Here is a 25,241-nt window from a genome sequence, read left to right on the forward strand (position 1 = left end):
CAAGGTAGACACTTTGTGAAGGTGTCCGAGGAACCACGATATGGAGGAGAAAGGATAAGTACTTTCCGTAATGTTTTAAGTTCCGAACTTGCACTCACTCACTCAATTATATTTTGTTCATAATCTTTCTCTTTTATACTACGTGAAGAAGTGACTTGACAGTCAAAAGACAGATTTAGTTCATTATTAATTAGTTAAATAAATAGCCATCAAACTGGCCTAAGTGAGAAGACATGTTTTCTTTCAGCGAGTTTATCGTCGAACAAACTTTATTTATTTATGTAGTCTAATTGTGCTTGCACATTATGTAAATAAACTCGCATAATCTGGAACAATATCTGTACATTCGAATAGCATAGCTGCCCCATAGCAAATAAGTAGACCTTTAAGGTGGAAATTTCCGCTGCGCGCTTACTTCAAGGTTAGTATGCATTAAACAAGCCAGTTTAACGTGTATAGTTACTGTCGCAATCAACCTTCGGATTTAGGATCGTCAAAGGATTTAGGATTATCGGGCTTGTTACAAACGCTAGAATCTAGCAGCTTATTTGATATGCCTGACACAAGAGCATTAGACAGCGTTTCTGTTTCAGTCAAGCATGTTCTCAATCGAATCCTTTAGTCAGGAAACAAGGGATTAAGCATTCCCCCACGCTGCATATGTTAAATTTGCAGTTAATGAAACGGAAGGCAAGATAATTGCGGAGAGCTGCAAAGCACGCATTGTTCTCGGAGCTCTTTTGCAGGAACGTCGAATGCCACTTGTCGATGTAAATAGTCGTAATTAGAGCGCGGGTGAGACTTAATTTCAATACGAGATATAAATTTAATTTAGCTTCTCTCTCTCTGTCTCTCCCGGGGAATGGCTCGAGGAAATTCCTTAATTTGATTCTCTCTTATCGGCTCTTACTGTTCATCGAATTCATGACGATCGTAGACATGATTGCCAGATCGGAAATTCTAGCTCTTCTGCGGGGTTTTCGGCAGGAACGCGGTGACCTATTTAATTGTATTCTTCTCCTTTTCATTTTCAAGATTATACGAACTTGAAATTGCATAATGATTATTTCCGTCACTTTCGTTATGAACATTGACACTCTTATTGGCTAACTAGATTTTCATACTATATGGTATATGAAAGCTTATACATAATTCGTAAATCATCTTTCAAAGTCGAAAGATTTGTATGAGTAATAGGCAATGCTTGAGTAAGGTGTGCTCTCTCTCTCTCTCTCTCTCTCTCTCTCTCTCTCTCTCTCTCTCTCTCTCTCTCTCTCTCTCTATATATATATATATATATATATATATATATATATATATATATATATATATATCGCTCTCATACTTCCATAAATCCTTCGACCAAAGTGTACTTCTATCCCCCTCAAATAAATTTCACAGACGCCAAAGGCTATCGTTGAAAGATAACCTCTAAACAAACAGAAAATTTCTCTATCTCCGTCACCCTTTTTGTTTGCAAAAGAAGTGGCACGCTACAAGAAGCACTTGTGTGGGATATAGAATGACCCTTGTAATGCAACTCCACCCCCACACATGAATGTACCACGAGTGTGTATGTGTGTGTGTGTGTATGGCCTCTTCGATAGCGTAGTCGCCTTGCACGCACACACACAGGTATAACCGGATGCTTCACAAGAATTCATCAGAACATGGCGGCGGATGAGAGTTAAAATGTATTCAGTCCTTCTGTCGCATATTCCACCTCGGTGGTTATTCATCAAAGCAAACTAAGGACAATGAAAGCCTCAAGTCTCCAACTTCAGGCGACGTCTCTGGTCTCTTTGTTTCTGACTCTTGGCGTAAACCACCAGGGAGCAGCACTTTGAGAATTTTTAATCGACTGCCGAGAGTATTGCAGGCAAGGATATATTTCAAACTGTGACGAGTACAAGCAAAGTCTTCTTGAAAGAGACATAAAACCTCCCATTAAACGCTCACATTAAAGATCCTCGTCATCAGCAGCGGGTGTTGGGTTAACATTTTCCACCAAAGTTTTAGTGAATCTTTAAAAGATTAAATCTCGAAATAAAAAAAAGACAGATAACCAGCCACCTCGTATTACAATAATAACAATCATGGGCTATTTTTACACAACCAAATTTGGCCCAAATATTACACTTTGTCCTATTAACACACTCGCGTAAGTAATTCATTAGGGAATCGTTATTTAAATAGCATCGGAGGTAGGGGGGTGGGGCGGGTGAGATGAAGGCAAGTCGCGAAAGATGAAACAACACTAATTGTGGTAGGTTTTAAGAAATATGGTCAAATATTGTCTTGGGCACCCGGTCTAATGTTGCATTTGATCGAAATTGATCGGTTTAAAATAATGGCCGACTCGTTCATGCCCGGAGAAGATATTTTTAAATGCAGTTGGTCTTTATTTTTAATTGTTAATGCTAATGTGATAGCTGTGTAATATTCGTTATGTTATATCTTTGTATCTAGTGGCGTCGCCAGAAATTTTTCTTGGGGTGGGCTCAAGAGTGGACAAAATATCTTTAGGTGGGCTTTGGTTCGGTGGTCATGGCCAGGACCGGCGCTGGGAATTCTTCAAGGTGGAGTGACGTTTATGAACGTTGAGCTGTACTGGAGCATGCTTGTTCGTGGCTCAAATTCATACTTATAATGCAATTATTACAAATATTTTGTATGAAATTTTTATTAGTGTTAAAAATTCGGCATATAAATGTATTTTGTAAAAATAAATGAATATTTTAAAAATAAACGAAATAAGCTTTCATCGATTAAAGAAAATCTTCTCTATGCTTTTACAAGACGAACGAAGTTTGTAAAAGTAATAATGGAAAAATTATATTCAACTGATAACATTAAAAATATATATATTTAATTTACCAAAACTCATTTAGTCACAGTTACCGGAATACTAAAAAGAATTCTGGAATAACCATTTTGAAGAAATTTATTGAATAAATTTTTCCAATTTTGTAGGTTTACATGTATTAAAAGTTTAATGTGATCATTTTAGCGCACGTTAATTAGTGTTGCCCACTACAAGGACATTAATATTTATAATAATCCTATAGCGCAACAGCCCAATATCGGGCCAAGGCTTACCTACCGACTGCTGGCCTCCCTCCCACCCGAGCCACCAAGAGGACGTGGAGATCTGCAGCCAGACTAGGGGAACGGGTGGTCAGCCCGACCGACCCCCAGCCGTTGTAGGACTTCGCGACCGGATTACGCTCACTCACTCGGAGCTCCCCAATTTCCTCACGATGGTGGGTTGCCACTGGCCCTATACGTAGACCGAATAAATTCCGACCAGAGCCGGATTCGAACCTACGCCGTCCCGCAGCGAACGATCTCAAGACGAGTGAACGCCTTAACCCTCGGCTACGGAGGAGGACACATTAATATTTAGTCTAAAATAAAGTTTGTTGATTACCAATAGTTAGATAGTTTATGGAATCTGCTCTGTATTTCTGACGTCCATCTATCCATCATACACTAAGGGAACTTTCACACCGAAGAAACACGCGACAGGAGACAATTCGCAGGTTGAGTTGTAATGTTACAAAGCTACAAGCGATACGAACGAACCCCTTCCGTCTAGGCAATTATTCACCGTATATGCTCCAGCAACAGACCGAGGCGCCACACCGCACAATGTTGAGAAAACAACCGAGTTTCAGCTACACGTGCAACTTGTCGTATTGCTTCGGTTCAGAAGGTTACATTTACGGAAGTTTTGTTTCCAAGAGCCTATTTCTTTGGTCTGCAAGCTCCCTTAAAGTGAGCGTTCAGAGCTGGGTGACAGCCGACACGATAGTTTAACACTGGAGCGACAAGCGACACAGGCCTCTTCAGTTTATAAGCAACTTTCACCGCGCATGCACAAACAACAGTCCGAGGGGACACGACACACGGTATTCATTATAACACGATCGACACGAGCAGTTTGTTGAGTCGCTTAGGTTCGAAAGATTTCATGTAAGGGAGATTTGACACCGAAGCGACACGCGACACATGCCGCTTGGGAACGAGCCCATCAACAGCAACATTGCACACCGTAGCGGCACGAGAGGCTGCACAAGCCTGTGTTCGATTGGTGAAATCCCCAAGCGACACGAGACTATCGCACCGAAGCGACAAGCGACACAATCTCATTTAGTCTATAGGCGGGCATTCCCCGCGCATGCGCTGCCAATAGACAGAGACGACTCTATACACTACCTATAGCTATTAGAAAACGGCCAAGTCTGAGCGACACGCATGCGACAAGCGACACGTGTCGCTCGTCGTGTCGCTTCGAAGGTTGCATTTATTACTGAGTGTTCATTTCCAAGCGGCAGATGCTGCTTGTTGCCTGTCTCATGATTCTTCTTACTCCTTTGACTTCAGGCAAGATATGTTATTCACGTCAACGCACAGTATCTAAAGCCCGAATCACACGGAACTGGATTTCCAGTAGGAATGCCCTAGTTGGCGCTGGACTGGCTACCCATTTGCTTGTTTTCGCCTCACACAATACTTGTTAGATGTTTTGTTACAGTACTTGCCGATAGACTTTTGTTCCCATGATCCATTGCGCAGAGTAGACAATCTGTAAAGATGACGAGCAATTTGAAGAATACTGCTTTGTGCTTTTATTAAAAATTGAAAAAGAAAAGTATGGACTAGAAATTGGCTCGAAAAAAAATGGTAATCAATGCGTACCGAACAAGCTTTTTGATGAACATGAGATTCGCAGGATTAATTCAGAAAAAAAATGTCGCGTACACATCTCATCGCCTTGCATAAATACCTAAATATTAATGAACTGAACAGGAATGCACTGCACATCATCTCTTTACTTTTTTTTATCGAGAAACGGAGAAAATAACAAAAACATCCAGCACTCGAAAACCACAGACTCCCGTTTTCAAACTCGCAGATTATCTTCACATGGCCAAACCTTGCTCTGATTGGCTGTTCTACAGAATCCAGTCCAGGAAAGCCAGTAGCAATTAGAACATACCCTATTCCTCCAAACTACTGTGGCTATAGTAAGGCAGGCATACAATAATTGTTATCGTTACAACACGATATATTCCCACATAAGGAATTATAGAAATTCCACATAAAATCGTGTCACCTAAGGATCTGTAATCTGCCTTGCTGTTTGTAATCCCTCCCCCACACCTCGCGGTCAGGAACTAAAGATAGAGCAAAAGAACACTTGAATCCAGCGAAGAGATACAATCAATTAAAAGTAAGGGACTGATTTGTGGCATCACTTCACTGGGTAATCGATATCCTCTCAAGCTTGTCACGTCGCTACGGTTCGAAAGATTGCATTCATTACTGTAGGTTCGTTCTATAGCTTAAGCGTTATAGCAGTAGTTTATTTTTACTTTGAAATCGTTAAAAACATTCCAGCTGTTTTAAGGATAAACAAATAATTTCATTAATATTAAAAAGCAAACAAAGCCCGCAATTTTCTTCGTAAGGTTTACAATATTTTCATAAATTTCTCACTCAAAGAAATTATTGAGAACAGTTCTTCTATCACAATATTTTTACAAAGAGATATCTGAATCGCAGGCACGTATTTAGAAATGCATTTCGGTGGGGGGGGGGGGTCCGAACTAAGTGTCTCAGAAATAATAATAATAATAATAAATAATATAAACGTTTAAATTAAAATAATTATATTATTATATTAAATTATAATAATACAAATTAATAAATACTATTAAATTAATATTTATTGTAGGTAGAAATCGGTGTAAGAATATAGATATAAAAGCATGTATTCATTATCTTGTATTCATTAACGTGTAGTTAAGATCGCTAAAATTTGTAAAAAAGCAATTGTCCTGGCAAGGAAATCAGTGCCAAATAGATAAAGAGTTGAATATTTATTAAATAACAAGAAAGAATATTAGATCCAGTTTACGAAAATTAAAGTTTCAGATTAATATCTTTGGTACTGTCATTCAAAGTTCGGCGGAAATAACCCTCGATTATACAGCAAATGCTAAATATGTATATTTTAATTGTTTAATGTTAGTACTTGATAAGTCTTGTTGCGAAGGGGGGGGGGGGTGGGATCCGGAAACGTGGGCTTCGCCCCTAAATATGTCACTGACAGTGCTGTAGGATAGTTTAGTGTCAAGCGTCTCCCAATAAAATAATTTTGTTGTTGTTATGCAACAAAAGAGTCATTGTACTGCGTTAGCTTTTGTTTAGACACACACACGCATCAAACTAATGTTAAATAAAGGAATTGTAAAACTAAATATTTACTGCCTTTAAATAAATTGAAACAAATAACCATCGATTATAAAGAAATGTTAAACATCGCATATTTTCATTATTTAATTTTTGTACTTGGCAAGTCTTTTTTTTGGGGGGGGGGGGGTCCGAACCCCCTGGACGTGCCCTAAACACGTCCTTGCTGAATCGATATTTTAGTAATGTATTTGAATCTGGAGTACTATTAAAACAAAATTATTATGTTTGAATACATTGAAAAATGGAAGTAATGATGGATTTCGAAAGAGTGTTAAAAATAAGTACGAGAGCCTTTTTTGGATGTAAAAGACGCTGATTTGAGTTTCAAACAAAAATACTTTATTCCGAGTAAATAATTATTTGGAACTGATTAATTATTTTGTCTGTATTTTTTTTTTCGAGACGAGACGAGACTTTTCATGAGCCGTCTCGTCCCGTCTCGTGTCTCGTCTCGAAAACGAGACGGGACAGATGGTCAGTCTCGTCTCATCCCGAATTTTTAAAAGCCTGTCCCGTCTCGAAAACGAGACGACACGGGACATGTGTCGCCCCGTGGGCAATACTAACGTTAATGAAAGGAAACCAACCTAGTGGAGAATCTAGAAACGTACTTCACTTTTCAAGTGAAACTGAGTTATGTTAGTCAATTTTTAAGGCCGCTTTGTGTGCTTTGTATTATTTACTAACTTGTTACTTTGTGTTACCTAAATAATGTAGGCCTATATCATGTATTCATTCTATTTGGGTGGGCAGACTGGTGGGCTGAGACTACTTTAAGGTGGGCTAGAGCCCACCCAGTGGCGACTCTCCTGTTTGTATCTCGTGCAGGAATGAAGGATGTATAGCAGGTATATACAGGGTGTCATTTTAATGGCGCCCACGGACCACATATTCGTATAGAGGACATCAAAACAAACAAATTTTCTCAGTAACATTTTTCTCGGTGCGTCGATTCGACACTACAGTCGTTCAAAAAGGACCATTTTGCCGCCTGGATGCTGGCAACCCAACACAACATTTCATCGTATCTGTGACGTCATTTCCTGCGGCGAAACAGCGCACGGCAGTGTTGCAAGGAACACACAAATTGTGTGAGAAATGACAAACTACCAACCACATTATTAGCTGTAAAACGAAGCGAGAAACGCGTTCAGTAGACCGAACATCATAGCCTACCAGCCAGAAGATCAGCAGTCATCTTAGGGGAAGGGGAAGTGAAACAACGATATGAGAAATGGTATAAAAAAAAGTATTCAAAATGAAGTGTCAATATCGAATTTTGTCTCAGCCTACGTGTGAAATATCAACAACAATAAATTTTATTGGACTTAGAGCTTACATGTGGCTGTTTACGCCCAGCTACATTTCAATTATATTTCCAAATCTCGTGCAAGGTTGATATCTACAGGTTTGTGTCCAGATGCCTTGTGGTACCTTTGTACTGATAACGGAAGTATCAGAGGTTCACGTTGTTACATTACGGCTAAAACACGTACAACCACAGTAACAATCTAATGATGAAGATGAATCATTAGCGAGTATACTGCCCTGTTCACAGCTGCAAACTATTAGATGTATACCCGGTGCGTAGATTAACAGTCGCCGGAGAGTTTGTTTTACTACTACTTATATCCCTGTATTTTCAACAATTTTTCACTTGCCTCATAATTCCCTGAATATACATTATATTCTGTTTCGCTTACCTTTGGAATTTTGAGTTCTTTCATTTCTATTTTGTCATCTGTTCAGTGTGTAACAGACAACTAGTATCAGAAGGACGAAGTGGATAGACTAAATTGTAGATGCCAACTTGGTAACTACTAGATTTGCAAATATTTGACATGTAAGCTGAGACAAAATTCGTAATGACCATTTCCACTTGAATTCTATTTTCTTTCTACCATTTTTCGTATCGTTTGTTTGCTTCATGTTAGGTTACGTAACGTGTTTTCTCGTTTTGTTTTACGGTACACAATGTGGCTGATTGTAGCTATGTCATTTTTCACAGAATATGTGTGTTCCTGGTAACCCTGGAACGCATCGCTTCACGACGGGATATGACGTCACAAATGCAATCAAATGTTGTGTGTGGTTGCCAGCATTCAGGCGGCAAAACGGGCTAATTGCGAATGTGTGGTTAGAAGCAGTCACTGATTGCATTTTGTAAACACCGAGTGCTTTACTCCTTGAACGTTCCGAGGTTTGCTCTTTGTTTACAAAACAGAACAAGTGGCGTTGTAATCAAACAGGATGGATACAATCAGTATAGAGAATTGTACATGCTTGTGACCAATTCAGAAATTAACCGGAAGTGTTCGAAAGAATTCGAAACTCAATGCGGAATCGCGTACAGTATTGCATCCAGATGGAAGGACGACACTTTGAACACCTCCTTTAACAGGTACGAGTGTACAGTAATTGTAACATGTAACATAGTAACGTTTGTTAAAGTAAGTAGAAAGTTCAATTGAGATCTCCAATGACTTTTCTTACTGTATTATTAGCATTTTACCAACTAGGACGACGTTTACAAACAATGAAGTCAGTGGCGGCTTGTAACCACACATTCGCAATTATCTCGAAAACGGTTCGTTTGCAGACCCATTTTTACTGAAACTTTTTTGTTTCTATTATGGTGTACTTTCAACTCTTGTCAGTTTGCGCCATTACTTATGATACCCCCTGTATATATAATATAATATAAACACCGTGTAACAAATATATTTTATACACGTACATTAATAAAAAAAAAGACATCAATCTCAGTTGGAAGATAGATATTTGGATTAGATATGGACACAGACACACACACACAAATATATACAGTATATTAGGAAAAACTCCAGTAAGTTAAGTTTGATACGTACAGAGCCTCAGCGTTGACTTTGATAGAGTAGGAACGTATACTCTTGATTCTGTTGTTGTCCAGCTCACTGAAACACCAAAGAAATACAATTTATTATACAGCGAGCAAATATTAATATGTTAGAAATACATTTATAAATACACACTAATACAGAGATTATCAGGAACATTAAATGTGTCATATGAAGCTAGTATTACTATTATCATAGGCTGACAACTGCTAGGAATTTCCTGGGAATTTTGGGCACCATAAATGAAATATGGATTCTAAAGAATTGGAACGAATCAATGACAAATTTTACAATCTACGTTCATCCTAGTAATTTTGGAATTGTCTACGAAATAGGTGAAAACTATTGTACACACAAAAGTCACTTTTATCTTTGACACCTCCTTCTTCCTCGTACACCTAAAATCAGTGGTGTAACCTGAAAATATACGGTGTTGGCAAGGGTTCCACTACCCCCAGCCCCATCCCCCACACACGTACGTACAGTACAACAAATCTTCATTCTCAACAGACCCGCCTTGAGAATGTGTTTTAATATAGTTGGGATGTTGCAGAGTCGCCAGAGAAAACAGGAAAGTGATGCCAGAAGTTGATTTTGCGCATGAAATACGGAATTCGCAATGATCGTTGCAGTCGATATGTTTTTATCATGTGCAGTCTAAAACATATTATGTAGTGCAGTCTAGGAAATGTAGGAAAATTTAGATTCGATGGTTTAATACGAGAGATATATAAGGTTTTTGAAATATTTTTCCAAGAAATATTTTCCAAAAATAAGACGAAGGTAACGTTCACATAATAAAAAAAATAGGCGTAAGCGGTAGTTTTACCCCCTCTTGGTGTTAGCTCTGGCTACACACCTTGGATACGTTCATTCTCAAGTGAATAAAAATATACAGCCAACATTGGATGTAAGTGAGCCTATATCATTAGTGCCGACCCAAATATGTTGCAAATTTCGTTTATAGTAAAACATCACCTTCGGTTTGCTGCTAATATTTCTGTTCTTGCTTTTTAGTATGAAAATTACATGTCAATTATTTTATTTCTTTTATTGTCAGGAATGCAACGAGTCTCCGTTGTGATGTGTGGTCTGAAGTTGGTAAGTACTTCCACCAGTCCGCTAATGATTTTAAAGATAGGTCCGATTTGCATATTTTTAGCTTGTAGTTTAGAGATGATACCATTTTTTAAATGATTTCTACTACACGAATGCTTCTGGAAGATCATAAGACGGCAGTCTCTCCAAGGAGTCTGCAGAGCAGCGGCGCGCATAACGGTAAAGAAGGGGAGAAAGCCAGTGGACGGAGATAAGCAGTGCGCGCGGCTGCAAACGGCTGGTCGCCCTCCACGCAAGCCATTTCTCCCTTACGCGTTCATTGGTCGAGCCCTCTCAAGTCCTACATGCGCAGGATTTGTTTTCGTTCGCTTGCTTCAACGACTCCTGGCACAGGTAGTGCCACACGAGACGTGTCAGACGTGGCTTAGTCTTTTGTTTTTCGAATCTCAAGTAGGTGTTTCCTCTCGAGTCACGAAATAATAGACATATAGGCGTGAAAATACTCTTATCTAAAGTGAAAATGTAAGTTCTTGCACGTTAAACAAAGCATAAAATCTATCTTCAGCCAATTATACGTCGTCTCTCCCTTAGTATGTTTGTATAAGTGGCATATTAAAGCAGTTTTTATTCAGGTGAAACTCCGGAACGAAACGATGTTCTCCAAATTGAACTCTCGATCTCATATCGATTTTACAGAATTGTCTCTCGATAAGTCTCGAGATCACAGCCGAAGTTCCTCGATTCGAGTCTCGATCTGGCCATGGGCGGTCTTTGTGAGTGTCCCTTCATCAATTTGATTAAATCACCACTCACCCTCGTCGTCGCGATTTCCCAAAAGTGGAAGAAATGCGACTTTAAATTTTAAAAAAATACAAATACGAGATAAGTGTCGAGAACCGTTTTCAATCTCTTCTATAAAATAAGTTACAAAACGTCAACACATTGTTATGTTAATTCATAAAATATATTGTGAGCATTAAAATTATACGTGTAGTTATACACACACATACATATATACATACTTATTTACTTACATCATTTGCATAATTCTGACTTCTTCCAAAGTTACCAAGTATGGTCCATCTTCTAACCCCGTGTGGACGAATCTCCTGAAATATTAGAATTGTATAGGTAACACAATTAAGCCTCGTTCCCACGTTACAAAAACACTAAATCCGCTGAGCAAGGCACCTTTTTTCACGTCAAAAGACACAAAAAACGTATCGTTTCCTTCTTCAGACTAAGAAGAAAAAAAATGAAAGATATCACACTGGAACCCAAGGTCGAAACGTTACTTTTACCGGTATAATGTTTTTAATGTCAATAAAAGAGCCTTGCTCAGCGGATTTATTATTTTTAAAAGTAAAATCGTGTTAAATGCAGAATTTAAAATATCTTTCTCACATACGTAAGTATTAACACTTCTTTTTAGTGATTTTACGTTAGGAATTTTTACATTAGTTGGATTAGTTCAGACTTTCACCACTCGCTTATGCTGCCACCGCACAGTATATAAGCAGCGAAGCAGTGTCGGGAGCTTGGTTGACTACCGGATGCAAAAAAACAAACAACCATATAAAACGTTTGATTAAGATGTTTGATAATCATAAAGTGAAATGTCCTTGTCAATCTGTACTAGATTGTTTGATAATGTTAAATAAATTTATTTGATATAAATTTCCAATAGACAGGTCAATATGTGAAAAGTAACCACGTAACCCTGCAAAAATTGATACAAAATTATGGCAAGTAACATACTTAAATTACATTAGCTATATAATGGAAGAGTTTGCAATACATCTGTCAGAAAAAGAATGTAGATATGTCGACCCATCTGAAGCAGTATTCAATCTAGGAAATTGGTCTTGGTGTCTACTTCTAAGTTTTATTAAAAAAACAAAAAAAGAAACAACTTTTTCATCAATATTTTTGAACAGAAAGTTCTGAATTTTTCAACTATTCTCTGGACGAAACTATCAAACACTATGTCTCCGACCTTGAAGCAGAGTTGCCACTCTACAAACGAAGCAATTTCCGTAATATATTTTTGTCAACTGACTTATGAGTAGATCTCGGATTTTAGGTTTTTAACCTATTCTTTCCTTTACAGGTATGTAAGAAATAATAAGTTATGTCAGCGTTTCGTTAAATAACGCAACAACTGATGAAGTTTTATATTACCTAAAAAACTATTTTGCTTGTGAGAACCTACTTTTTTTTAGGTTTTTATATATTTTTAAAGGTTTTACATGATTTTTATGTCACACAGAGGCATTTGTTTTGCTTGGTTACGAAAATAATTCATTGACGAACGTGTTTGAAACGTACTCTCTGTCTATTTCCCTTCTTCCAATTCCATGGTGATTTTTCAAAGCTCTAAACAAAGGAAAATGTCTGGTGCCACTGTTACCTGTACAATCCAAAGTGGTCTGATCTATATGGTCTTGCTCACTTTCGCGTTGCAAACTAACTTTTCAGCATTGAAGTTTGCACCACTGACTGTTTTTGTTGAAATATTATTTTCATCATATAAGATGATACTCACAGACAAAATTGCGGAGTTTGACTGTGGATAACATGAAAAAATGAAAAAAGAAATTGCCTAACTATACGGCGAAGAGTGGATTTTAGTAGCAAATTTCCAATGGTAAGTTCTGCCATCGCCGTAGGGTTAGGCAACACACATAGCGTTATGCAATATAGTGCGTATTTCAGGATATAGGTGTCCCATTTTCATTGCCGGCGACTATACCTAATCAGCATTTTTCAGGAATTTTCAACTATTTTAAGTTTTTTTGAACGTACTTCAATATTTTTTGAGCCTAACTTAAGATTTGTAGAACCTATCTTAGGGTTTTTAGAACCAATTTTAGGATTTTTGAGCCTATTTTAGGAAACTAAAAGCACACTTTTTAGAACCTAAAAATCCGAGGTCTTAATAAAGACCACGAGGGTTCATGTTTGAGAGTCATCGTGAAATCCGCGAAACTGCTGTAAGACAAACAGGGCGAGAGATAGCCGCAGGAAATACACACACGCGCGCGGGCGTATCCCCACCACACACACAGAAACAGAAGAGAAATAAAAGTGAATGAGTGAGAGAGAGAGAGGAGGAAAGATAAGTTCGAGAGAATGCGCGAGACGAGGAAGAAGGTAAGACAGAAAATGTAATTTGGGGGGAGGGGAGAAAACGAGATAAAAACGGAGACAAGAGGTAGTGAAAGAAACAATAAACCAAAGAAGTAAGAAATTAGCCAAAAGAAACAGATTCAATCCCATGGCAAGGTTAGTGAAATTCTAAAGAAAGGAAAAAAAGGAGAATGAATACAAACTTAAGAATAAATAGCTAGTTGTTTCAAAATTCAAGCGATGGTTAAGTGACCCCTCTCCCTGAAGACTCATAATAAAGTATTCATTAAATAATGTCCACTGTTGTGTAATATGTCCTTGCGTTTAGGAAAACTTTATTGCCTCTGGCAACACTGCCTTCAGAGGACTAATTCAAGTAGAAGGAAGAACAGAGGACAAAACTAATTTGACGGAAGAAGATAACTTTTCTTCAGTGCTGAAATCATTGAGAAGAAGCAAACAAAAAAAAACGCGGCGGTGAAAACGAATCAGGAGTGAAAGAAGAAAGCCCTCCTCCTTGTTGTCTTCGGACATATTTCAATTTTGGAAGAACACACAAGTAATTTTACTTTTCAAAGGAGGAAGATTTCATACTTTTTTCTTTATCTGAGAGCTCTATTTTTTTTTTGTTTGTTCCAAGAAATTAAAATACTTCTTCTAGTTGAAAGTTTTATAAGTTCAATATAATGGACGTGATTGTTTTTCGAAGAGAGAATTGAGCGCCAGAAAATTTCAGTTAGAGAGATTATGTTTTCATTATAGAGTTTGCTTTCCACTGTGTATAATAATGTGATAAAAAAAAATTCTGGTGGAATTTTTCTTCATTATAATGGAAATGTTTGATAAGATCTAAAAAAAAAATTCATTTTCGTTGCGACATCTGTAGCTTTGCTTTGCCTGCCCGTCATAGAATTCTTAAAAAATATTATTTGAAATACATTTGCGTATTTCAAACAGAAATTCAGTTACAAATTCTAATTTGAAAAATGAATTCCAATTTTATTTAACACTATTTTTTCTAGAAAATTACGATCAGTATAATTATTCGATGCACCAATTATTATTCCTACAGTGTTGCTAGTTCAAAGTTTTCTTTCTACCTATATGACAGAATTTATATGTAAGTAAGGGAAATGTTGGTGTTCTTTGAAATCTTGAGGATTACTTGCGATTTTATGAAAATATGCGCCTGTAATATAAACAGAGACTGGACTTCTCTTATACCTGAAAAGGTTTATCCTGGCACAGTTTCCGTCACTGGGTGGCCTGTTGTCTGTTGGAAGAATTGGCCAGTCCTCATGTGCGCTTTGCGAGGAGAATTTAAACACTTGTTTACCACATTCGCAGCGGAGGAAAGGGGTTAATTTGGTATTTTAAGTCCACTTTATGCACAGTAAGGCTAATCGGGACTGGGCCTACAGTTTAAAGTGGGATCCGAACCACTATGTGCCTCCACCGGGTATCGAACCCGGGATCCCTTGATCACAAGGCGAGACGCTACCACTGCGCCATCGGGGAGGCCCCGGAGGAAAGGGTGAGGCAGGCGACCGACATAGGGGGACCATGTATTTCAGGTGGCGAGAGGGATAGAATTTACCTTCCTAGGGCTTGGCATTACAGTTGAACCTGAGTTATAAGTATGCCAATGTGAAGAGCAAATGATACGTATAAACAGAATTACTTACAAACCAGATTTAGATACCATGTCATATCATTATTAAAATAGTGTAATTGTGTCTGTTTTGAGGAGCAAGATATACCGTACGTAATATAGGTTATTTCTGTCAATTAACGAATCTAAAAGTTTGATTCTCAAATAAAGTACATTTGCTACTTTATTAGTGAACGCTTTGATACTAAAATACTACAGGTAGGCACTATAGTTTTCCTAGCCAATTTGAATCATAGTGTAAAACGGCATCTCTTTTTCTCATGACCGTGGAAAGTGTGGTGTAAGCGATGCCTAAATCTGCAGCTATTTCAGTTTTAGTTTTATGTGGATTAGCGTCCACTTCCTGTGTAAATTTTTATTTCTGGTGAAGCGTGTTCTCCACTGCGGACCAGTATCTATTGAAAACGTTCACTAAAGCAACCGCTGTTCTTTCTTATTATGGAACACTGCAAACGTCAGCTGTCGCCTATCCTGTTTCGTATTTGAAACTCACCTTGTGCTTTTGTATTGACAAGAAATGTGTACTTCTATGACACTGTTGTGGCTTGGTTACGTACAATTCAACTGTATTTTATGAAAATTAGTACGCATAGGACCGAATTACGTACGTATAAATGCATTACGTACAAATAAGGTTTAAGTAACAAGTTTTTAAATTATATTTTGCCGGTGCGGCGATTGGGTTCCAAAACCGGGGGGGCAATGTACCTAAACTAGGGGGGGCAATGACTGTATATTTCCCTTTGTAGACAAGGTTTAGCTTAGTGCGGGGGCAAAAGTGGCGAAAAGTGGAAGGGGCAACTGCCCCACCCCCTTCGGTCCCCCTAATCGCCGCCACTGTGCCTGGACATACAGTAATTTACGTATAAAACAGAATTACACAGAACTGAGTTACGTATAAAGCAGTCTCAACTGTATTTACTTGCCTTTTCGAAGGACTTTGCAAGAGCACGGAATGCATCAAACATTACATTTGGCAACAACAGCCTGCACACGGCAGAACAATTAGTGGCATGAACTGTACCAGCATAAATTTTATGCCCTTTAAACTATTCGATCGAAATGTCATGAATTCTTTAAAATACTTGGCAGTTATTTTCGATTACGTCCCATCATCAGAACTTTACTTTCCGACCGAACAACACTTATAAAAAAGAAATCGCAACGCGAGGAGGGAGAAAGAAGGGGAAGCAGCACAGGGTTGGGAGCCGAAGTTTGTTCTTGAGCGACGATTGTGGCGTAAGAGGCGATAAGTACGGGACACCAAGGTGCGGCAGTTAGCGTCTCTGGTTATAAAATGGTAGGGTATATTATTAATATTTATTTGTAGTAGGATTACAGTTAAGCTTACAGTTTGTTTTGCACTGATTATCCTGCTACAAAAAAAAACATATCTTTGCCTACACACATGAATGTGTCAAGCTGGATGTTGTTTCTGCATCGTAATCATTTGCTGGCATATTGACATGGTATCTATTACAAGAGCACAACAGAATGAGTCAATTATTTGTTAATTAAAGTTAATTACTTTAAGTCGCTTTTCTGCTACTTTTGGCTAATCGCGACGATGGGGGATGAATGGTGATATGATGATATGGAGGATTATCCTGGCTGAAGGTCAAGACGCCAGAGACCCGTTAGTCTGCAAAATGCAGTCCAGGTGTACTACGTAGAAGTAAGATTGACATTTCGGTGTCTTTGGAAAGCGTAACCCTTACATATCAAGAACGGCACAGACAAATGGACAATTTCCATTGTATATACCAATAGCTAATTGTTAAATGGGTTTATACTTCGTCGAATTGGATCTGCGTTTATGCAGTTCAGGTGTGTGTGTGTGGGGGGGGGGTGTTAAATAACAAAAGAAAGAAATTATCCTGAATTGTGGATAGAAACTGCTTAAAGGTTTCAGGTGAAGTGCAATAATGAATTCAGGACTAATATAGTGGCTGACCTCTATGCTAGAGTGATTAACGTTCGCTTCAACCTCAGAGGTTGAATCATGGGTATGAGAAATTTTCGTGATATCATCTATTTCGTCAGTTATTATTCATTATTCATGTCCATCCTCGCGTATAACCTAGAGATGTAGAAATGCTATGTAAAATTCAGAAAATTTAACATCAAACAAGCTTACTTGATTACATAACTTTCTAGGCAGAAGTAACGAAGGGGCAATTAGATTTTGCAAATACACCAATTAGTACACGCCATTAGAGTGATTGCTCTTCCCCCCCGCCTGCATGGATTCCACTGCCACTTGCCATCGGCTTGTCGGAAAGTTATGCAACCGTTACCAAGATGCAGAGACCCAAGGCACACGTCGTCAACGACAAACTATGCCAAGGAAGACTTCCCTGCTCTTTCAGGTGAATCTCGCGCTAGCTTCCCGGCACGAATTACGACGGCATCGTAGCCGGAGACCGGGAATCTTCAGCGAATCGCTTCGGGTTGGATGAAGTTTCGAAGGAATGAACTCTCGCCGAGAAATTCTTCATCGTTTCCGCCTGGAACGATTCGCTTTGAGAACCTCCCGTTAGGTTTGCGGAATATTAGCTCCTTCCGTCTTTGTCGCTTGATATTCACACGTTTCTACTGGTTCTCTCTCTCAGTGTTAATTGAACATTATGCATTGTCTCGTGCTTTTATCTACACTCACTCTGAGGGGTGCCCACAGGGGGAAATCATGACGCGCCTGCGTCATGGGAATTTTGGGGGGGGGGGGACAAACCAATTCTATATATCTTCATGCAAAAATGGGGGATAGTTTCGTGTGATTGACTTGTTAATGATTTTTAGTTATAGTTAGGCTACTATGTACAGTTCTTCTGCCTAGCTGTGGATGATCGCGGCGATAAGGCTGAAATAAAACACCACCTCTTATGCCTTTAGAATCGGTTTCGAAGGGTGAACGTGCTGTTCGCATTAATACAAGGTCAGTCAAGCAGACAAACTGTAAAGAATAACGTTCAGTACACTAACAATAGCAGTGATCATCCACAATGAGTGTCACAAGAATCATTAAAAACAGACTATGTTCGTGTATGGCTGATGAGTCGTTAAAGTCTTACCTTAATCCAACACTGTGAGTCCGATATGTTAAAAGTGGAACGTCAGAAGTTATTATCATTTATGTAAAATGTTATTTCAATCAATGTCAAAGTAATATGCAATATGCACGTAAATGTCTATATTGTAAACAATACCTAAAGTAACATATATTGCTTTAATATGTATTATATTGTTCCGCAAAATTTGCCAGCGCGGTGGGAATCGAACTTACGATAGACTTGCGATTTTACTATAAATCTAGTCAGTGCGCTAACTACACCACTACATCTTACAACTTCCACTCGCCTTCATAGGTTCCAAGTTAGAGCTCTGAAAGAAAAGAAAAGAAGGAAAACGGAGAAAGAAGAGGGAGAGAGAGAGAAGAAGATAAAAACAAAGAGAAGAGAGAGAGAGAGAGAGAGAGGAAGAGAGAAACAGAGAAGAGGGAGAGAGTGATAAAAAGAAAACAGAGGAAGAAGAAGAGGGAAGGAGAAAAATAAGAAGAAAGAAGAGATAGAGAGAGAGAGAAGAAGAAGAAGAAGAGAAAACGTTGGAGAAAAGAAGAGGGATAGAAGGAAAAACAAAGAAAGAAGAGTATACAAATAAGAAGAAAAAGGGAAGAAGGATAAAAACAGGAAGTGAAGAGGAGGTAGACAGGGAGAGAGATAGAGAGAGTGTGTGTGAAAGAAAGAAGAGTCATATAGAATGAGAAAGATAGGAAGAGGAAAGAAAATCCTAGTAGTAGAACTCAACTGATAATACAGTACTTTAGGCTACCCAAGAGAAATTCTCTGTGACGTCTCTGATTCGAAAATATTAATTTGACGAGCTGCTAGCTGTTGCTCACGTATAAAAGGAACAACGAGTCAAAACAGGAATTTATAATAGAAATAATGATTGCACTCCAGCCACAGCAAGCATTGTACGGTACAACTTCCCTCCCTGGCTTCGTTGTAAATAAAAATCAACCACGTGAATATTACGTCTTGTTTTCGCTGCGTAAAGTTTTCTCCTTCAGAATTAAGCAAGCACTTGGCACTGAACAAAGGTGGACATTTTACGACATGGTACAGACGTAGATTGTAGGCTGTGGTAAATAATTTCCCTTTCTCTACCTGAATTACATTTTTCTTAAAATATGTGATGTTCAAAATGTAAGATATTCTATAAGTCTTTAGACGCATCCCAGATGCTCAACAAAAATACCGGATACGCCTGGAAAAGAGGACGTCTGGCAACCCTGTGATATACTGTATTTAGCTGCCTCATACAACAGTTTCATGATAAGAGAATAAACCATTAAGCTCATGTACAGTACTGGAATACTTACAATGTCTTCATATTATTTGAGACGCCTTGAAACAGGTCTGCAGGTAGTATTTTGAGCTGTGGGGCTTGAGAAATGTATCTGAAATGAAAAACATTTATAAGCAATATTTGATTTTTCTAATTGCGTTATTAATAAGTAGGTACATTGTAATGCATTTTTAAAGGTAAGACAAACTATGATGACGTGTCGCGACATTGTATAACCGTTGGTGTGGAGTTCTGGTTACAACGAAATTTTCAAAGAAACAATAATGGTTTTTACATACGTTCAGAAATGTCACCAACTCAAAAATGACCTAAAATTTCGTTCATTGGCTCCTGATTTTAATTTTTTACAAGGGCTCCATACATTATTGATTTCGGTTAAAGCAGAGGTGGTGCAATCAGCGTGAGCAAGGGATTGGGAGAGGGAAAATTGCTCTCTGGAAAACGACAGTTTGAAAACTTTAATTTAGTTCATTGTGCTCTTTACGTGGAAGGTAAAATATATGTTATTTCCTATTCAAATAATTCAAAATGAACGCCGGTGGCGGAGTGGTTAGCACATCGCGCTACGACGCCAGGGATCTCTGGTTCGAATCCTGACCTGGGCATGGATATTTGTGAGTGTCCATTCATCAATTTCATCATTTGATCACTCATCCCCATCTTCACAAATTAGCCAAAAGTGGCACAACAGCGAAGTAAAATAAAGCAAGTCAATCAATTCAAAATGAAGCATTACTCACGGGAAAGACTGTTGTTTGTCTCCTTGGAAATTTTTGTGTGCCCTTCCCCTTCCCTCCCAGAGGAAGTCTGGGTACCCCGCTATGTCTACTAGACCATTCCGGCAAATAGAAAGTTTAAAATGAAAACTTGAAAGAAAAATTATAAATATTTATCTAATGATTTGAGAAGATCCGAGTAATGTGACAGGTCAATTTTATCCAATCATCATTCTGACAAGCCTAAGGAGACAGAATATAGAGCTTTAATAACGACTAAAACATTCCAAACTACAATGAGGTATGTGAGAGAATAAATCTTTTAACACCAAATACCCGAACGTCTTACAGATTGTGTGGGTTTTCTTTGTAAAAAGTGTATATTAAATAGCAGTTTTGTGAATCTGTGTAAAATTTGAGGAACGAAGCGATCAAAAAACTGTTTTGTTTATGAATTTGTCAAAATTGTATATATAATATTATTTTGATTTCTAATTCACTTATTTGAGCACTTGAAATCAAATTAATCTATGTGGCTGTTTCGGAATATTGAAAAATAATATATAAATTTGTTTGTACAAAATTATTTATCTTAATTCTGCCCATTTCCCACATGTTTATGTTATTCCTTGCTTATAGTTCAAGTTTTTGAAGGGAAGTACAGTACGGACATCTATCGGCACGAAAATAATATCAAAGACAAGAAAACAGAGAGAGAGAGAGGGGGGAGAGAAGAGAGATACAGATTAGTTGCTCACACTCTTTCTCTCTGCACTGATAGCAGCGAGAATTTTAATTTTAGATCAAACTAATCAGCTTCTAATCAACAACAAACAATTATGAATACCTAGGTACACTATGCAACGATCGTGTCAGTTAACGACATTTCGAAGTGGAAGTGTGGAGTTTGGGTGTGACCAAATCTTCAGATTAAAGTATATTTTCACAGCCAAATTTGCCTCACATTGTGACAGGGTTTGCCATGACCAACAATTGGCGCCGCCATTAAAAGTCTATACTTCCAGAGCTAACAAACGTGACGGAAATATTCTGGAGTTTCAGATCAGATAAATAATTTCGATTAAGCCATCTGGCTACCTAAAACAGTAAAATACCGAGTTCTGCCCAACTCGGTCAACATCTGTTGATTTCACAGAAGCTGTTGGAGGTACAAAGATAAAAATCTAGTCGATCACGATCTACATGCTAACAAGAAAGGATCCATAGGGTTGTCTCTGATACGAGGGTTGATGCATGAATCACGGCAACTACTCTTTTTCCTCGAGAATGCAGGACAGGCACAAAAATGCAAATGGAAGAGAACAGTGTATGGAATTGAACAATGTACGAACAATGCAAGTCACGTGTAGCAGGGGTTGGTACCAAAGATACAAAAAAAGTATCGTTTGGCGTGAATTGCTCGGTGCGTCAAGGTATGGTTCGATGAGCACGGGGATGAAATGGAACGTCACAGCTGGCCTCCTCAGTCGCCTGATCTTATCATAATTGATCATTTGTGGAGTATATTAGAGGCTAAAGTTTCAGCTGTAGTTTCTGATATAGAGGACCCTTTGCACGAGTAATGGATGCACATTCCCTTGAACATTGTGCATTACCTCCTATGTATGTCCATCCCACGTTGGATACAGCCTGCAGTTCAGGCAAAGGGTGGGCCAATCCCCTAATTAGAGCAACAATTCGTGATTGGAAAGTAAACAACTTTTTCCAACGTTGTTAGATGTCACTTACGTCGCCGAGCAGATGAAATTCACAAAATATAGCACAGAGAGAACAAATCTTCCTTGGTTACAACATCAAATAACACAAAGTAACTCAAGGTTGCCAGGTACAACTCATTGTACGTATCAAGGTTACCATATCTCTGCAATGATACGATTCCGGGAACTCTCTCAAACAACTCCGTAAATTATTTTTTGAAATTATTTTTCAGTGACCTTGAAGAAGTACACTGATCTGTCTGCTGAACTTTTCCGAGAAGATGTAATGACATCCTCACGACGTTACAATGAACCTCCCTAACTTTCAGAACCAACTAGTGCCTAAGCCATTCCCGTCTGCAGACACATAGTATAATAAGTTTACGACACTGTTCTCCATATCTGGCAACAATCTAGCGTGTGAGGTGACTAGCTAATCATGGAAACTTCCTGTGGTTTCATTAACTGCATTGAAGTTTCGCTCTCACTACTTCTACGCCAAACTATACAAAGTTTCTTAATGCGCTTGTCTTCTGATTTACAAATTGCTAAGTTCCTTGTTTATGTGATCAGGAAATTGCACCCAATTTCCAGGCGGGGCGAGAAGAGTATCCTGTAACTTCTTTCGAACGATGGAGACGTTTATTATACGTACAAAAGTATTTACTCCAAATCAGAAAGGGGAGGGTGCAGTAGTCAGAGGAGGGAATCATCCTCTCACGTCTTACAAATATTGCCCTGCAAACAATACAGTATAAACGGTTATGGTTGTGTATGTAGTAGTGTACGGTTATGTAGTTCTTTATGGTGTAGTACCAGCAAGGGCATGCTGAGAAAAAGGGTTTTGGGATGTTTAGTTTTCTATGTCGAATTATTTTATATTGCAATATATAACGTGCAAAGCTTTCGATTTCTTGCCTTTATGTGGAGCAGAAGTATTATGTAAATAGTTGACTGCACTTTATTGGAACGAAAACTTTAATAACCTTAAAATACATTCAATTAATAACTAAATAACTTGAGAAATCCACCAGCTGTTTCACTTCGTAATTGAAAGCCTTACTGTTGCTCCTAAGAGCGTGGTGTGTTTCAGCAACACAAGAAAATTATTTCATAACTGTCTCATACAGTTCCTGATGTATAAATATATATAATAGGAAAGATATCAGTACTGAAAGAAATATTAATAGGCCTCTTTCTCTCTCTCTCACTCACATGTCATTTATGCCAAATAATACCCCCTCTCCCATTTTTGGCCAGAAAACTTGAGCCCCCCCACTCATAATTTTTCGTTATTCTTTATTATTCTTACAAATAATATTGTCAATTGAAAAACAAACTTCTAAATAATAAAATTAAATTTGTATCTAATAAGTAATATTTGTAAATAATAAAATTAGATTTGAATGGTCATATTGACAGTATACATTTTTTGAATAACATCAGTCCAAGTATAGCCACATATTGCAAGTATTGGTGTTAGGAATTGTTACTCAAATATGTATATCTTGTTTTCAATCCATTTTATTTAAGTATTTTAGATCCTTAGCAAATTAACTACACTATCATTCCTATGTGAAGTGTTATGTGGACAGAGTGCTGAACTTGAATACATAGCACTGTAAAAATAATTAATAATAATAATATCACTAAACATTGATCTCTAAAAGAGTGATGATCGGGGATATTAGTTTGCATCGCCACAAGGCCAACTTGATTGGCATTGGTCTTTTCAAATTAGAAGAATCTTTAAATATATCAATAAAAATGCGCGAGCACACGCACGCACACACACTGATGAGAGAAAGATTGATTGACTGAGTTGGTGTTTTAAGTCCACTTTATACACAGTAACATTAATCGGGACTGGACCTACAGTTAAAGTGGGATCCGAACGACAATATACCTCCACCGGGAATCCTATCTGGGACCCCTTAATTAGAAGGCGACGACGCTACCACTGCGCCATCAAAGAGGCCCTAGCAAGCGAGCGAGAGAGAGAGAGAGAGAGAGAGAGAGAGAGAGAGAGAGAGGCCAAGAGGATAGAGCGTGGCACACAACGTTCGTTTGTTTAAGTCCACTTTATGTTCAGATAGACTAATCTGTACTGAACTTGAATTTAAAAAGGGCACCTCATTGCATTATACACCACTATATATTTTACTTTAATTAGAGATCGAACCTGGGACTCCTTGAACAAGTTAAGAGCGTCACAACTGCTCCATGGGGTAACCCGAACAATACAAAATGTGAGAGACAGAAATAAATAATATATTCTTGTTATTCAGGGTCGCTTTTTCCCCACTTTGATCTAATCGCGACGATGACGATGAGTGGTGACTGATTGATTTGCTTTATTTTACTTCGCTTCTTGTGCCACGTTTGGCTAATTTGCGAAGATGGGGATGAGTGATGATATGATGAAACTGATGAATGGACACTCACAAACATCCATGCCCAGGCCAGGATTCGAACCCGGGACCCCTGAGCGATGAGTGTTAATGCGAAGAAAATGATGAAGGGAGGCTCACAAAGAACACGCATGCATACGCCGGAATTTGAACTTGGGAAATTCGATGGCGAGATAGAAAGTCGACTATTTAGCAATGAGAGAGAAAATAGACATAAAATTGTTGTTGAAAGAAGAGATAATGAAAGACATTAGGGGGAGGGACCGAAGAAAAGATACCGTGCGTTCATTTCGATCTTCAGCCGAGAGATCGGGAGAAGCGTGGCGGGCGGCGCTGACGGAGATGCCGACATTTGCGGCCTGTAATGCCCGCTTATTTTTATGGACATATGCAGACATTTATATAAATATTGCAATTCATCCAAGTTCTGGCCTTATATACACAAAAAATACGCTTTAGAAACGATGTTAAGAGCCACAGATAATAAACATTTTAATCATAGTTTTGAGAAGTAACGTCCTGCTTAAGTTTATATCCTTGAAAGAGTTTTGTGTCGATGGGGATCGTTTGGAGGTTTCGAATGTGCAACACTGTATCAAGATTACGCTGCAGACGAACCGTTAAAAGTCAGTGGTTTTCGTGAACTTCCTTGCAATCCAAAATCTCAGAGCTCGAGTTTTTGTTCCTTCGCGACTAGATGAAGACAGAGCTGTGAATGTAGTGGCGAGCAGATGTAAACCAAGAGCGTGTTAATTTCGTACTGTGCGCAAGAGTGTTATTCTTGGTTACTTGCCATTACTTGTTTGTGTTATTGCAGTGTGTATGTGTGTTGTGTCAGTGAGATGATCGGAATGCCAGCCGCAAGGTTCACGTTAGATCAAAGAATTTTTATGTATGACACTTACGTGAAAACAGACTCGTGTCGAGACGTGTGTAGGCAATTTGTACAGAAATTCCCAGGCGTTTCACCTCCACATAGAGATACGGTTAGACATCTTGTCCTTAAATTACGAGAAACTGGATCGTTAAAT

General features: G+C 38.4%; 1 protein-coding gene across 1 annotated transcript in view; it reads right to left on the reverse strand.

The window, feature by feature from the left end:
- LOC145985576 (follicle-stimulating hormone receptor-like) overlaps positions 1-25,241 on the reverse strand; it is a 193,078-nt gene that overhangs the window by 25,665 nt on the left and 142,172 nt on the right. Inside the window, exons 4-6 of the mRNA XM_083119646.1 lie at positions 19,379-19,456; positions 11,231-11,305; positions 9,129-9,194 (exon numbers count right to left, since the gene is read on the reverse strand). Coding sequence (XP_082975772.1) covers positions 9,129-9,194; positions 11,231-11,305; positions 19,379-19,456 — 219 coding nt within the window. The remainder of the gene's footprint in view (positions 1-9,128; positions 9,195-11,230; positions 11,306-19,378; positions 19,457-25,241) is intronic.

This window comes from Lepisma saccharinum, chromosome 3 (genome assembly GCF_977018435.1).
Source record: "Lepisma saccharinum chromosome 3, izLepSacc3.1, whole genome shotgun sequence".
In the NCBI taxonomy this organism is placed as follows: Eukaryota; Metazoa; Arthropoda; class Insecta; order Zygentoma; family Lepismatidae; genus Lepisma; species Lepisma saccharinum.